Source organism: Osmerus eperlanus, chromosome 2, assembly GCF_963692335.1.
Source record: "Osmerus eperlanus chromosome 2, fOsmEpe2.1, whole genome shotgun sequence".
Classification (NCBI taxonomy): domain Eukaryota; kingdom Metazoa; phylum Chordata; class Actinopteri; order Osmeriformes; family Osmeridae; genus Osmerus; species Osmerus eperlanus.
The window spans coordinates 5435170-5450796 of record NC_085019.1 but is presented as its reverse complement, the minus strand read 5'-3'; the positions used below and the strand labels follow the sequence as shown (position 1 = coordinate 5450796).

Genomic DNA, 15627 nt, shown 5'->3' with positions numbered 1-15627 from the left:
GATAGTTCTCTAGATTTGTTCACGTAAAGTCACAGGCCTTTCACACAGTGACACAAAACCACAGACACAATTAGGTAGACTAAGCAATGTGTACAGACAGACAAGAACACAGTTTACTTACAGCTATCAATGATAAAACAGATACGTATGACTGGTCAGGTGTATCCTGATAGCTTGTAGGCCAAGAAGCACATTTGGTTTTACAGCCGGCCTTTATCACTTTCTTTTCTTTCCCCAGACCAGGTTCAGGAGGAGATTAGCAAGGTGATAGGAGGTCATCAAGTCTTTGTAAAGTACAGAAGGAATCGTCCTTACACTGATCCCTCACATCCCTAGCAGAGATTTCACCTTCCAGGGATATGTAATATAATTTTTAGGATGTATGTACAATGAAGGTGTTTTAAATGTGGTTCATTGATAAGAAACATGCTGGAGGAACAAGTTATGATGTCTGCAGGAAGAGGAGATAATTAAGATGAGTTTGTTGAGAAAGTTGAGAGGTCGAGGAGTTGAGAGGTTGTAAAGCTTAGGAACTGTTTGGGGGATTTTTATATGACAGGACAGAAGGCTGGATGGCTATCTGTATTAGCTATTTCTAAGGGTGATGACCCCACAAAGGACAGTTGACCATTTTCGATGGTCAACTGGGTCAACTGGGTCAACTGGTTGACCATTTTCGATGGTAAACTCCTGGAATTTGGAAGCAGGACATTATTGGTCATCAGTGTTGGCTGATTTTTTTTTTTATCCCAGGGCATTCCTAGTTTTAATCTAGTCTGGTCTTTAAACTGAACTTTCTAGGAAGGAACTTTCACGCAAAATATTGATGATTCATTCAGTTGATATTTTGACCTGTTGGCCTCAGCTTTCATCTGTCATGTCTTTGCTTGTGTGAGATTTCCTCGATTGATGTCAGTCCTGCAGGATGAGAGCAAACAGGAGAGCTCTCACACCTCCAAATCCCTAAAGTATGTAAGGAAAGCATCTTGCCTCGCAATGTTGTACTATTTATTCCAACCAGACATCTGTATCTAACAGTTTAATTCCTAATTAAGGTAAATAGATAACAGATAAGCAATGTGAATGAATAAAATTATATTTAACCAACCATGGGCAACCCAAGCAGGCCACAGTAAACATAATTAACCGCATAAGAAACTTTGTACACCTATCAGTATATGACTGATAAGCAGGTGTTATCTCCATTTATAATTTTCTGTGTCGGAGGTAATGAACTTTAAGATCATAAACCAGTAAATGATCTAATTATGTGACAATGTGTAAAGTTGCTGGTGAAAGCTTTCCCATTGTAAATCAGTACGACCCACCTCCGCCCACAAAAGGATAAATTCTCATGTATAAAGCACGTTGGTGCAACTAGTAAACACAATGATCTGCATTTGAGTTGTGTTTGTGAAAGCATTAGTGAGTGTGTCAGGTTTAAGGGGTTCTGTGTTTAGTGTGTGGTGGACCATGTCTGTGTTGGATAGTGTTTTATGTTGCATGTTAGCATGTTTTCCTTTCACTTGAATAAGGTGTGCTATGGAGAATAAAAGTCAAGTAACTTTCTAAGCTCTTCTGAGTCACTGTGACAAAGGTTTACAAACACATTCTGAATTAATTATCTACAGGTGTGGCAGTGTACCAAGTTGTTGAAGAAAGGAACAAATACAGCTCCACCCCCGACTGTTGCTATTGGTTATAAATGGATCTGGCTGCTCAGCTTTGTGAAAGCATAAGTGAGTGTCAAGTTTAAGGGGTTCAGTGTTTAGTGTGGGGTGGACCATGTCTGTGTTGGATAGTGTTGTTCTTCTTCAGACTCCCAGCTTGGTGACTCTGCTGGGGACTGTGGTGTTTCTGCTGCTCCTCTACCTCCTCTCCTGCAGCTCCCAGGAACAGGGGAAGGATCCTCCTGGACCCAGACCACTACCTCTGCTGGGGAACTTGCTGATGCTGGATCTCAAGAGACCACACCAGACACTCTGTGAGGTGAGATACCTTTATGTAGGTTTTTTGCTCCAATTCAATTTACAACTGCTTGAACTAACTAATACTGGTCTCTTGTACCAATCTCGACAGATCTCCAGGCAATATGGATCTGTGTTCACAGTTCATTTAGGATCTAAGAAAGTGGTGGTCCTGGCAGGATACAAGACAGTCAAGCAGGCTCTGGTCAACCATGCTGAGGAGTTTGGAGACAGAGAGTTAACTCCCATGTTCAATGATTTAAATGAAGGACATGGTAAGGATTAAGTTGAAACCATCTGTTACTCTTGTCACATTCTTTGTCTTAATCAAAACATATAATTTTACCTTGGTCTCTTTTCAACATAGGTATCTCTTATGATATCTTTAGAGAACAAAGTTCTAAAGAAAAATCTGGGTTAATACCACAAGTCTTCAGAAGGTTTAAATGATAATTATATATTTTGCGATCCATAGGGATTGTGTTTGCTAACGGAGACTCCTGGAAAGAGATGAGGCGCTTTTCTCTCACTACCCTCAGAGACTTTGGAATGGGCAAGAAGATGAGTGAGGAGAAGATCATAGAGGAGTGTGGCAACCTGATTGAAGTGTTTGAGAAATATGAGGGTAAGAGATTCAAAAGTTACAGTTTTTATAAGAAAAGGTGTAATGACATACATAGTTGAACATTCAGTGTGTATTTAATACATTTGGTGCCTGGTTTCTTTGTAATAGGTAAAGCATTTGACACAACGCAGCCAGTTAATTACGCTGTATCCAATATCATCTGTGCCATTGTGTATGGCAACAGGTTTGAATACACTGATCCTGAGTTCACCAAAATGGTGGGCCGAGCCAATGAGAACATCAGACTTGGAGGATCTCCATCAATGCAGGTACTCATGCATACTCCAGAAACATTCTTCTAAAGACTAGGTATCACTTTTGGATATTAGATATGTGTTAAGAAGCCACAATAATTTGAATTTAGCCTAATTATGTATGTGTGTCTCTGTGTGTGTGTGTGTGTGTGTGTGTGTGCCTGTGTGTATGTCTTTGCTTTGATACAGTTGTACAACTTGTTCCCTTGGCTTGGCAAGTTTCTGAGTACTAAACGTCAGATTATGAAGAATGCTCATGCCAATAAAAACCAGATCATGGACTTGATCAGTTGCTTGAAGGACACTCTGAACCCTCAGATGTGTCGAGGATTTGTGGACTCCTTCCTCAGCAGGAAGCAGAACCTGGAGGTAGATTCACACTGGATAGAATGGCTAACTATGGATAGTATATCTACATGTCAAATTTCTCTTAAACAGCAAATCTACAAGAAGTGGTAGGCAAATTTGTTGAGCATTTCATCAATCCTGATCCTCATGCATTTAACTTCTGTGTGGAAGGAATCAGGAAAGAAAGACACCCATTACCACAAAGAGAATCTGACAAACACAGTTGCCAACCTGTTTGGTGCTGGTACCGACACAACAGGGACCACAATAAGATGGGGTTTGATGCTCATGGCCAAGTACCCCCGGATACAAGGTTAGGACCAAAGCACACACATGTGCATGGACAAAGGACACATGCATGGCTGAAAACCTTCTACTGGTTTACAAGCTTTGAGCCAATTTTAACTGATCCAGGGCAAAGATTGTTCAATAAATCACTGTAGGTTTGAGAGTAACTTTCAAATCACTCTTGTCTCTTTAGACCAGGTTCAGGAGGAGATCAGCAATGTGATAGGAAGTCGTCAGGTCTTGGTAGAGGACAGGAAGAACCTTCCCTACACTGATGCTGTCATCCATGAGACCCAGAGACTGGCCAACATTGTACCCATGTCCCTCCCTCACGTCACCAGCAGAGATGTCAACTTCCAGGGATACTTCATCAAGAAGGTCAGATATCATGCGTGTCATTGTGATAAACTTCAATCTCCAAAATGTTGAGGACGGTCGTCAGTTTAACATTCTCTCTGGTGTACAGGGGACTGTTGTGTTTCCTCTACTGACATCAGTCCTGCAGGATGAGAGCGAATGGGAGAGCCCCCACACCTTTAACCCCGCCCACTTCCTGGATGACAAGGGGACGTTTGTCAAGAGGGATGCCTTCATGCCCTTCTCTGCTGGTATGTAATTGTGATTTTTTTTAAAGAGTCATCAGTGTGACCATTCGGATAATGCTAAGTTTTTAAAATCGTTTTGGGATCTCTCTCTCAGGTCGCAGGGCGTGTCCTGGGGAGGGTCTGGCCAGGATGGAGCTCTTCCTCTTCTTCACCTCTCTCCTCCAACACTTTTGTTTCTCTCCTCCACCTGGAGTAACAGAGGATGATCTGGACCTCACTCCAGTTGTGGGCATCACCCTCAACCCTTCACCCCACAAGCTGTGTGCTGTCAGCCGGGTCTAACACCATGCCACACATTTATATGAGGACTTAATGTATATAAGAAAAGGTTGTATTGGATAAAGGAAGTAAGCAATTTAGTCAAAGAAGATGGTTATCTAAACAGTCAAGTACAAAATATTCGGTCTCAGTAGCAGAGAATGTGAAAACTATGACCTTTGTTACCTTTGACATAATCCACACTGTAACCAGAATAAGAGCACCATTAATGATGTTTCCTCTGTACACTTGCAAGTATTATTCTGGAATTATCGTCATCTTTCTTGTTGGGTTAATGTTACAATGAATTTGTGAATAAACTGTTTAGTGTATTTAAAAAACATGTACAACATGGCTGCGTTATTTACACTGTACAATATATACACAGAACAATACATTGTGGTTCAACTCAAACAATTCTCCACTAAAGCAGACATTTGAAGTGTAATGTAGACCAACAGTAACAGAACGTTGTCTGGTGATGTGGGAGGGTAGCTGGGGGGTCCCTGCAGTAATGTACATCCCTTTAGTCAAAATAATTAATCAAATGACTGAAAGTCATAATTTCATTCAGTTTGTTTGTGCATGAGAAACAGACCAGGACTGATTTGAAGCTTTCTTAAATTTTATATAGAATATACTGTATGTTTTACTTAAATAGGAAGATAAATCATCTACAATTGTGGCAGTGCCAAGTCTTGGCTCTGTCTGCACAGGCTTAGTTCAATGTCCATGGTATCAACCCCTGAACTTTAAGGGGTGTGGCCTTTACTAGCAGGTTTCAGATTTCAGTTTTGTTGTGTTTGAGCCAACTTTCTGCTCCAGAGTTTAGGGTGGTGTTTTTTTTTTGCCTCATGTTCATACATCTAAAGGAGCAAAGAAGAGCAATATCTTGACTCAAATATTTGATTCCACTGTACACCATTAGAACCATGTCTGTGTTGGATAGTGTTGTTTTCCAGACTCCCAGCTTGGTGACTCTGCTGGGGACTGTGGTGTTTCTGCTGCTCCTCTACCTCCTAATCTCCAGCTCCCAGGAACAGGGGAAGGAACCTCCAGGACCCAGACCACTACCGCTGCTGGGGAACTTGCTGATGCTAGATCTGAAGAGGCCACACCAGACACTCTGTGAGGTGAGACAACTAGCTAGTGTTTTCCATATACTTCGCTTTAATGATATATATATATATATATTTTATCACCAACGGTAGGCCGATTGCCGATTTAAAAAAATCGTGAAAAAACGAATCTTTTAAAAAGTAAAACATAAAGACTTGTCAAAAGTAGGCTAAAATCACATACTACACACGGCTATAATTCCCTGCTGTGATTGATTGAAAGTGCTGTATTATTGATGCGCAGACATAGGCTAGTGAATGCTAGTGCTGAAGCTACATATTGTAAGAAATGTCTAACTTGAAAACGAATAACATATGTTTTAAATGATTTGCCAGTGGCAGGGGTTGCTTGTGATTTGATGTGCCAAAGAAGCTGTCGGTTGTGATACGGACGGTGGAAGTTTTGGCGATAATTTTTGAGGTTGCAGACTAAACAATCTACTCAGCTCCCGCAGATAATGATCAACCAAACGCTTGTGTTGACATTGACAATCTTTATAAACAAAGAATCATATATTTTTCCCACATCTTTCTTTTTCGTCAAGCTCTCCAAGGAATATGGATCAGTGTTTACAGTCTACTTTGGACCCAAGAAAGTAGTGGTCCTGGCAGGGTACAAGACAGTTGAGCAGGCTCTGGTCAACCAGGCTGTAGAATTTGGAGACAGAGAAATCACCCCTGCGTTTTACCTTATCAACCAAGGACATGGTAATAAAGTCATTTGTTACTGTTTTGACCAAGTTTAACCATATCATTCTCAATGGTCATGATTCTGTTTAGAGGATCCTTTATTTGCTTTGGCATAGTCTTAACACAGACACTTTGGTTTGAATTACACAACTTATTTGTCAGCACATCCCCAAGTTCCCAAATAGGTGACCTATTTATGTGAAACAAAGTATTTGTTCGAACTAAACCCTCAAAACTACTTTTTGTTTGTATAACCCTAACCACTGTAACACTACTGTGTTCCAGTTTTCTGACATAATACACACATTAGAATTGTATTTAACTTAACAGAATAGAAAATCCCTAGACATATAAGTCCAATAAATAGTATTTCAAACACATTTTTTCATCCATAAACTGTACTTTCTCTCCACAGGGATCCTGTTTGCTAACGGAGACTCCTGGAAAGAGTTGAGGCGCTTTGCTCTCACTACCCTCAGAGACTTTGGGATGGGCAAGAAGATGAGTGAGGAGAAGATCATAGAGGAGTGTCGATACCTCATTGAAGAGTTTGAGAAACATGAGGGTAAGACAGATAAAAAGTGAATTTAAAGGCAAGTTAGGTACGTTTTGCAAAAGTTTTAATTTTGTGCACTGGCAATCATTGCATTCGGTCCGAACACAATGATTGGACGTGTTTATTACAGTCCTGTGACAGCTGCAGATATCGGATTTATTTTATTTTACTGTCAGAGCATTTCATTTATTGAATGCTATCAGGATGTGAAGTTTATTTCAGCAAATAATACAAAAAGTGCTTCTCAAAAACATTACCTACCCTGCCCTTACAGTTTTTCATTAATTTCTGTGACAGGCAAAGCGTTTGACACAACTTGTCCAGTGAATTACGCTTCCTCCAATATTATCTCAGCCATCGTGTATGGAAACAGATTTGATTACACTGACCCCCAATTCAAAGCCATGGTAGAGAGCGCCAAGAGGAGAATTAACTTAACAGGCTCTGCATCAATCCGGGTACTGTATTATCAATGACTTTTTGTCCTCAGAGAACTTTGGCTCTAGAACATGGATTGTCTTCATATCATTTGATTAATGTGGTCCTGATTGTTTTGGGGTGGGGCTGGGATGACAGGTGTACAACATGTTTCCACGGCTGGGCCCATTGATTAAGAATGTACGTGCATTGCTAGCTCTAACAGAAGAGTTCAAGAGAGGATTGTCAGACTTGATCACGGGTCTGAAGGAGACTCTGGACGCTCAGGTGTGTCGAGGCTTTGTGGACGCCTTCCTCATCAAGAAGCAGAAGCTGGAGGTAAGAGGACCACTAGTGTAGATGAAAGTACATGAAGGTTTACAGAGGTACCTACACTTTAACCTTTTTTGGACACAATATGCCCACTTCTTAACCACCACTAATTTTTATTGGAGATTATACTTTGCAGTCATCCCTATAGAAGATGAGCTCATTTATCCTTATAACTATTGTTTATACCCCAATACAGCATTGTGTTTTCTTAGTACTTCTCTTGTTTGTGTTTTCCAGGAATCAGGCATTGCAGATTCTCACTACAGTGACAACAACCTCATATTTTCCGTGAGCAACCTGTTTGCTGCTGGAACTGACACCACAGGAACTACGTTATGCTGGAGTCTTCTGATCATGGCCAAGTATCCTAATATACAGGGTAAGGAAAGTGTGACAGAGGGCAGTCACTAGCTATTACAGTTCACACAGGCTAACAGACATGCAATACACACCACCTATATTCACATTGCTCTACTGCTTTGTACACTTTTTGAACATACACAGGCACAGTAGTTTCACGCTGACTAATCCTTAATTGACTTTACACAGGTTGTGTAAATTGTCTTCTTTCCATTTTAATTGCACAGGAGGTCCATTACCGCCACTTACTGTTCGGGAGTCCGAAGTCAGCGGCCTAAACTGATATAAAGTCAATTAATCATAAAATAAACACAACAAAACACCTATCTTGCCCCCACCCTAGAAATGTGAAAATAGTCCTACACATTTCCCTACCTCTCCCCCCAGTGCTTAATAGTCCCCTCATGGATCATGCCCTTCCTAACTCGTTACAGTAATCCTAACCATGAGTATTTCCCTCTCTGCCTGGTATGTCTCACATGACAACATCACATGCTCTACAGTTTCCAACTGACCACTGTTATTACAAAGCCGTCATTGTGATGCCCAACAACCATCAGTGTTAAGTTTAAGCCAGTGACCAAATCTCAATCACCACCAGTGTTTCCCCTACCTTTATATTAGGGGGGCGCCCCGCCCCCCCAACGGCACCCCCCGCCCCCCTTGGAAAGTCAAGTTAAAAAAAATATTCATAAATAAATATAAATATATATTTTTTATATATATAGCGCCCGATCCCAACATAAGTCATTTAAGGTTACCTTTCCTATAAAACAGGTCGATAGCTTGCTCTTTTATTAAACAAACAGCCTTATGTTATTTATCTTATTTACACGATGGCATGTCATTTCTGTCTCTACATGGTCGCCGTCGCCAACGCTTAAATTGAACTGAAACATATGAATTTTCACTCTTGTCTCCTCAGACCAGGTTCAGGAGGAGATCAGCAATGTGATAGGAAGTCGTCAGGTCTTGGTAGAGGACAGGAAGAACCTTCCCTACACTGATGCTGTCATCCATGAGACCCAGAGACTGGCCAACATTATACCCATGTCCATCCCTCACGTCACCAGCAGAGATGTCACCTTCCAGGGATACTTCATCAAGAAGGTCAGATTTTAGTTCAGTGGCTGTTCACTCCACACAGCTATTATATCTTCTGCCAGGAAACCGCAATGTTCTGAAAAGTTTGAGTCTTTATGACGAACCTGAGCTTTGTAGGGACTTTCACACCAAATATTGATTCATTGAGCTGATATTTTGATCTGTCCAAGTTTCATCTGTATCGTCTGTGCTTGTGTTTGGTGACAGGGGACCACTGTCTTCCCTCTGCTGACAACGGTTTTGCACGACGAGAGCAAATGGGAGAGCCCTCACACCTTCAACCCCACCCACTTCCTGGATGCGCAAGGTCGATTTGTCAAGAGGGATGCGTTCATGCCCTTTTCTGCAGGTATGATAGTCCTACATACATCATTTATGTAATGTTTTGTTTGTATGTGGGAATAGCCTTTGGGGATACCTTATGCCTATAGTACTGTGTCACCTTTATTCCTCTCTCAGGTCGCAGGGTGTGTCTGGGGGAGGGTCTGGCCAGGATGGAGCTCTTCCTCTTCTTCACCTCTCTCCTCCAACACTTTCGTTTCTCTCCTCCACCCGGGGTAACAGAGGATGATCTGGACCTCACTCCAGCTGAAGGGTTCATCCTTAACCCTTCACCTCACCAGCTGTGTGCTGTCAGCCGGGTTTGACACCACTCCACATTTACACGATGAGTTCATGTATATAAGACAAGCTCTTGTATTGTATTTAGGCAAACTTTAATAAAATACTTTGGTTTTGTTAACAATCAAATAGAAATGATATCTTGGTAGCAGAAAATATCAACTATTTTGGAGATCGCTGTATAATATGATATTAAATCACTGTAACCAAGACATAACCAAGCAATAGAAAATGGTTTCCCCTTAGCACAGTATAATATGTATTACTGATAATACTAATATAATATTAGCATCAATATAAAATGTAAATAATCTGTTTTTATTCCAAATAAATCATGTCAATAACGTGGATGCATCGTTTCAACAGTGTGATTCAGGTAGGGCGTCAGGTGGCTGAGCGGTTAGGGAATCGGGCTAGTAATCCGAAGGTTGCCAGTTCAATTCCCGGACGTGCAAAATGACGTTGTGTCCTTGGGCAAGGCACTTCACCCTACTTGCCTCGGGGGGAATGTCCCTGTACTTACTGTAAGTCTCTATGGATAAGAGTGTCTGCTAAATGATGAAATGTAAAATGTAAATGTGATTCCATCAAACAGGATTCTCAAAATACACATATTTCATGTAAAAGGCCATTTGCCTCCATAGACAGAAAAAAAAGGAGAAAACCAGGCATTGCAAATCAGTAGTAATGAAACAATGTCTCATAATGTTTCCAATTTGATGATGTTGAGCCCCTGTGAAGTGTTTGTGAGAGGGGAGATGGTGGCCCCTATTGGCTGGGAGGAAGCAGCACAGACCTGGAGGGCCCCAGCTGTGCCAGTCCCTTGATAGTCTGCTGACTTATCCATTTCTCTGTTAGTCTGAGGGAAGGACTGGCTATACATAGGACCACAGGTCGGTGAGTACAAGGGCACCTGTGTCTGAGACTGTTGCCGTGCGTAGGTTGGCGAGTAAGGCTCTGCGTGCGTCTGGGTGTGAGTGAGGCCATCGGCACTGCTGCTGGCTGGAAACACACAACTGGGGCTCTGTCCCGGTAGTTTAAAGGCCTCTACCGTGTCCAGACTGGGAGTGTCCATCTGGGAGAAGCCAGATGGGGCTTGGCTGCACTGGGGGTACACTCCCTGGCTGTAGGTAAATGTGCCCTGGGTGTAGGAGGTTGAAGCAGAGGCAGCTGCAGATAGTGTGGGTGGGGAGGTTTTTTGGGTGTGTTGCTGCTGCTGCTGCTGGTGGCCGGTGCTGTTACAAGGTCCCAGTCTGGAGGCTAGGGTCTGCAGGGTGCTGAGGATCTGCCTTTGGACCTGGGTCTGCTGGCTCTGTTGCTCTGCCAGCATCCGCACAGCAAGGCCCAGGCTGTGCACCTCCGAGCCCAGGGCCTGGACCTGTTCCTGGAGCCCACTTCCGCCTCCCCCTCCGGCCTCCTGGACCTGCCCTTCAGAGTTCTGGAGCTGGATGACAGCCCCACTGGAGCCCTGAGACGTGGGGATGGTTGGCGCAGGGCTAGGCAGTCGTATACCCACGCGGGGAGGAGGGTGCAGGGGGCGGACGGACTGAAGCAAGCGTCTGGGAACACTAGCGCCGCCTGGCTGCCCGTCCACACTCCTCCTCTGCAGAACAATGCAGATGCATAGAGCACTTTAAAGTGATACACAGGTGCAGTATGTTGTTTCACTAATTAGAATGACTATAGTTAAGACACGAACTGCTGTGGTGTAAATGTGTTATACTTGCTACTCACCATTTGAGCGAGCCTCTGAGTGGCCTGTGTGGTGAGGTCATAGGATGGAGGTAAAGCTTCTGTAACTCCCCTAACATTGGAGCCAGTGGAGTTAGACTGGTCTCTCCTCAATATAGAGGCCACCTGCTGATATGACTCTCTTATCTAGGAAAAAAGGGACACGGCCAAAGAATATCATTACCATAACTTTTCGGACAGAATTTCACACCAACTAACAACGTTCCTCCTATGATATTGTGACAAATGGACACAAGCAAGTTTCCCCGCAATGAGAAAATGACAAGAAATGGGTTATCTACCCTCATTCTGTGTGACAGGGCCTTATCCAAAAGCCTCTTGCGAGCTGCCAGCATGGGGCTGGTGACTGGTGAAGGGGTCACTCTCCTCCTTGTGTACGCCCCAGTGACAGTGACACCGGCCGCCCCTGCGGCTGTGGACTGGAGACCCCTCTCCTGTTTGTTCTGAGCCAGAGAGGTGACACTGACAATCTGGATGTCCTTGTCGTCTTTGTTCTGCCCCGACTGCTCAGGTCTACGACTTCCGCTGTTCTCTGCCGATCCAGAAGGTTGGGTCCTCGCCTCCGGAGCAGGACCGCTCTGCTTGGCAAACTCTGCTGATGCCACGTAACCTGCATGACGTGAAGCATCCCGTAGAAGCTGCTGTAGGTGTAGATTACTGTAGCCCTCCCGTCTTCCACCTTGGTTTCCCCTGGTCCCCACCAAGGCCAGAGGGGCAGTCCCATCTTCGTTTCTCCCCTGTTTGCACTGGAACTCTTTCAGGTACAAGTAAATGGCCTGGGCAGACACCTTGATGTTCTCCAGCTCTAACACTGCCTTGATCTTGCGGAGGCTAAGGCCATTCTTGCGCAGTTCTACCACCTTGAGCTTGGCAGCATCATCCATACGGCCCATGACCACTCGCGTGTATCTGACTGCAACAGTCCCTCCAAACGCTCCACCTGACGAGGCAACAATTCACAAACAGATGTATATACATTAGGGTGACCAGATTGGAGTTTGTGCACTTCGTTCCCGGGGCTGGGGGCAATAATAAAGCAATAATGATAAATACAAAATAATAAATTATTTATATGGCCACATATTAAAATAAGAAAATTAAGACACTTTTCATTGCTCCTCATATATCAAAGCAATAATGATCACAAAGGCGGCAAGGTGCTCAGTGTTGCCAGATTGGAAATGGCGAAGTATCGTACCGAAGGCTCAAAATGATCGTATTTGGAGGATAATTATCGTGCATCTGGCAACACTGAGAAGGCGGTCAACCAATGACAGTTCTCTCTACAGTCAGAGCTTGCGCAAGAAGGTGGAAAGTAAGGGAGATACCCTTTCCAAAACTTGTAAGGGCGAGGCAAAATCACGGGCAAATTTGGAATCCCTGCCGGGCGCATTTTTTAGGTCTCGAAAAGAGGACATGTCCGGGTAAAAGATGACGTCTGGTCTCACCCTATTTACATATATTATTAATGTCAACATATCAGTTATAAAACTTTCAAACAGTGCGCTGGTGGGGGATTGTTTGCCAAAGCACTTTGCGAAATAACAAAATTAATAGCATCTGGTCATACATTCTTACCTTTACAACGACAGTACTGTTGCCCGTTGTTGGCTTGAAAAAGATTCGAAGCACATGCAGTCTACCTGGTAGAGAAGAATAATCTTAAGATGTTTCCGTTGCCAAATATAGTTGTTCAATTGCGTGTACATTAATATAAACTAGCTAGCATCATCTAAATAAACACATTCCTACTTGTAAGTGGCGCTTGGATCAAAACGTCATTTACTGTTGATGTGGTTTACGTCATCATTACGCGACAAAAACTAAGCACCAAAAGGAACGCTTACGAGCTGCTCCAGACTAAAGAAATGTAAGTTTTGATATCCCAGTCAGGTTGTACTTGTTCATTCTCATGATAATTGACGTTTCGAAATTATACAAAAACCGTAAAACATAAAGGCTAGTGTGCTTGCAACGGTGGCCTTTCCATTATGTTGCTTTCATGTCCCACAACGTCGATGAACGTTCTCCTAGCTCTAACAAGCTAACCAGCCAGGCCTACTTCGTATTTTAACAGCGTTAGCACTAACTGTTCTGACAGAGCTTTATACATGTATCTAAAACGTATTATACCGTTTTCACTGCAACCGCGAAGAATGTAGGTTACTTGCGGCCATGCTGTTTGTATGCTGGTGTTATCTTCCTTGCTAACCAGGGACCTGTATTGCTACTGTAGCTAGTTATTTATCTGTGTTGTAAATTGGCTTCAGACAAATTTTTTGCGTCTGTATTTGTGCGGCAGTATAAGTGCCATTTTGCGAACATGGTTGTTTAGTCTTTTCATTTCATACTTTCTTAATATTTTATCAAGTGTGCCGAAGACTTTTGCAGTACTAAATTACTCAAGGCTGCGATGTTTCCATTTAATTTCAGGGCACCATCACCTGTCAAGCGGAAGGAGGAGGAAAAGACCAAAGACAGAGGAAAGGAGAAGACTGGTACAAAGGAGGTGGTAGACAAGGACAGAGGCAGAGAGAAGGGCCGTAAGCGCCGCAATGCGTCCACAGGAAGCAGCAGGTGTTTGAATTTCCTGAACATCTCATTGTCAACCTAACCTGTACCATTTAGCTATAATAGGGAAGCTCTACATATTCTCACCACATGACCTTAGCCTTCTCTTTGAATGTTCTTATTTTTGTTTGTGTTGTGCTTGTTGTTTCATGACCAAAGTCTTTGTGTTCCTCCTCCCGTCACTCGGGTCCAGCTCGTCCTCCAGCAGCAGCTCTGGCTCCAGCTCAGGCTCCTCCAGTGGCTCCAGCTCGTCAGGGTCCAGCAAGTCCGGTTCCTCCAGCTCTCACTCCTCCAGCTCCTCCAGCTCCTCCGGCTCGCCCAGTCCCGGCCGCCGTCGCCACGACAACCGCAGACGCTCCCGCTCGACGTGAGTGCCTCGACGGAATGACGGCTGAGCCGTTTCGCAAACGTAAATCAGGGGGGTACATGATCCCCTGTGCTTCACCTCAAGGCGTTGTTAAGAAAAATGTACATAAGCGGGGTCCAATGTCTGCTGCAGGTCCAAAACCCAAAAAAGGGGCGATGATAAAGATCGAAAGAGGAGAAGCCCGAGCCCCAAACCCACCAAAGTTTACCTCGGACGACTGACAAAGAACGTGACCAAGGTGAGCTGCTGAGCACAGGCTGCTTTCCCGCTCTTCATCTCGCGCTGATGTTGAATGAATAACTGATTTTCCCGAGGCCCCGTAGGACCACATCCATGAGATCTTCTCCGTCTACGGGAAGATCAAGATTGTTGACATGCCAGGGGGCAAGCTCCACCCCAACCTGTCCAGAGGCTACGCCTACGTGGAGTTTGAGACCCCAGAGGAGGCCCAGAAGGCCCTCAAACACATGGATGGAGGTAGGAGGACCTCAGTGCCCTCATGGGTTATAAAGCTTGGGCTCCACCGGAACAGCATTGCTCTTTTACTGAGTATTGAGGTTTGCCTTTTCTGTCCTTCCCCTGTTCCCAGGCCAGATTGACGGACAGGAAATCACTGCCTCTGCTGTGCTGGCTCCAAGAGCACGCCCTCCCCCTCGCAGACCCTCCCCTCCCCGCAGAATGCCTCCACCCCCCCCAATGTGGCGCCGCACGCCGCCCCGCATGAGGAGACGGTATGTTCCAGCACTGATAGGCCTCGGCCGCATTCCTTTCACTGCATTTCTCTTGGGTTGATCAGTTCAGAGGTGCAGACTCTGCTCACACAAACTCCTCCCGCACCCTTCCTTTAACCTGGCATTGCTCTGTGCACCTGCAGGTCTCGGTCACCAAGGAGACGGTCTCCCGTGCGCAGACGCTCTCGCTCCAGGTCCCCTGGGCGTAGACGTCACCGTTCCCGCTCCAGTTCCAACTCTTCACGGTAGAGTGACGACATCACTGGACCCCACATCCTTAGACCCAGGACCCCCCACCGCCATCCTGCTCCATCTCCCAGGACACCAGTCCACTGGACCCGAGAGATTTGGCTGGAACTAGAGGCTATCCTCCCTGGATCAGCTGACCGCTTCCCCCATTATGTCTTGTCTCTTTACTTTATAGATGACATGTCTTAGATAAATGTATTGTTGGGCCCAACCAATAGGACTCAAGAAGTCTCAAGCTTTGTTTGTTTCATGCTTTTCGGTTAATTCACCCACATAATTATCAGATTTTCTTAAGCTGTGACAAGACCGCTTTAGTATAATGTTTTATTTTGTACAAGTTTTGCAATTAAATGTGAAATATCAACTTGATCTGTGGCAGCTTGTGTGGATTTTAATATCAACAACCATTTCTG

At 44.2% G+C, this 15627-nt stretch overlaps 3 protein-coding genes across 3 annotated transcripts; 2 read left to right on the top strand and 1 right to left on the bottom strand.

The window, feature by feature from the left end:
• Positions 1–1723: 1723 nt before the first annotated feature.
• On the top strand, positions 1724–9894 carry LOC134034230 (uncharacterized). Its single transcript, XM_062478629.1, has 18 exons — positions 1724–1989; positions 2080–2242; positions 2443–2592; positions 2701–2861; positions 3036–3215; positions 3366–3507; positions 3676–3860; positions 3949–4090; positions 4182–4363; positions 5251–5478; positions 6009–6171; positions 6569–6718; positions 7007–7167; positions 7286–7465; positions 7697–7838; positions 8745–8929; positions 9131–9272; positions 9383–9894. The coding sequence occupies exons 1-18, from the start codon at positions 1786–1788 to the stop codon at positions 9568–9570; spliced, it is 3048 nt and encodes a 1015-aa protein (XP_062334613.1). The 5' UTR covers positions 1724–1785; the 3' UTR covers positions 9571–9894.
• A 127-nt stretch (positions 9895–10021) lies between these two features.
• LOC134008534 (uncharacterized) lies at positions 10022–13058 on the bottom strand. Its single transcript, XM_062447949.1, has 4 exons — positions 12875–13058; positions 11578–12236; positions 11279–11422; positions 10022–11147 (listed from the first exon to the last, which is right to left on the bottom strand). The coding sequence occupies exons 2-4, from the start codon at positions 12187–12189 to the stop codon at positions 10245–10247; spliced, it is 1659 nt and encodes a 552-aa protein (XP_062303933.1). The 5' UTR covers positions 12190–12236; positions 12875–13058; the 3' UTR covers positions 10022–10244.
• On the top strand, positions 13011–15583 carry LOC134008595 (RNA-binding protein with serine-rich domain 1-like). Its single transcript, XM_062448047.1, has 7 exons — positions 13011–13166; positions 13730–13873; positions 14061–14234; positions 14367–14472; positions 14558–14711; positions 14824–14965; positions 15109–15583. Coding segments are annotated over exons 1-7 (828 nt in total). The 5' UTR covers positions 13011–13164; the 3' UTR covers positions 15215–15583.
• The last annotated feature ends 44 nt before the right edge of the window (positions 15584–15627 follow it).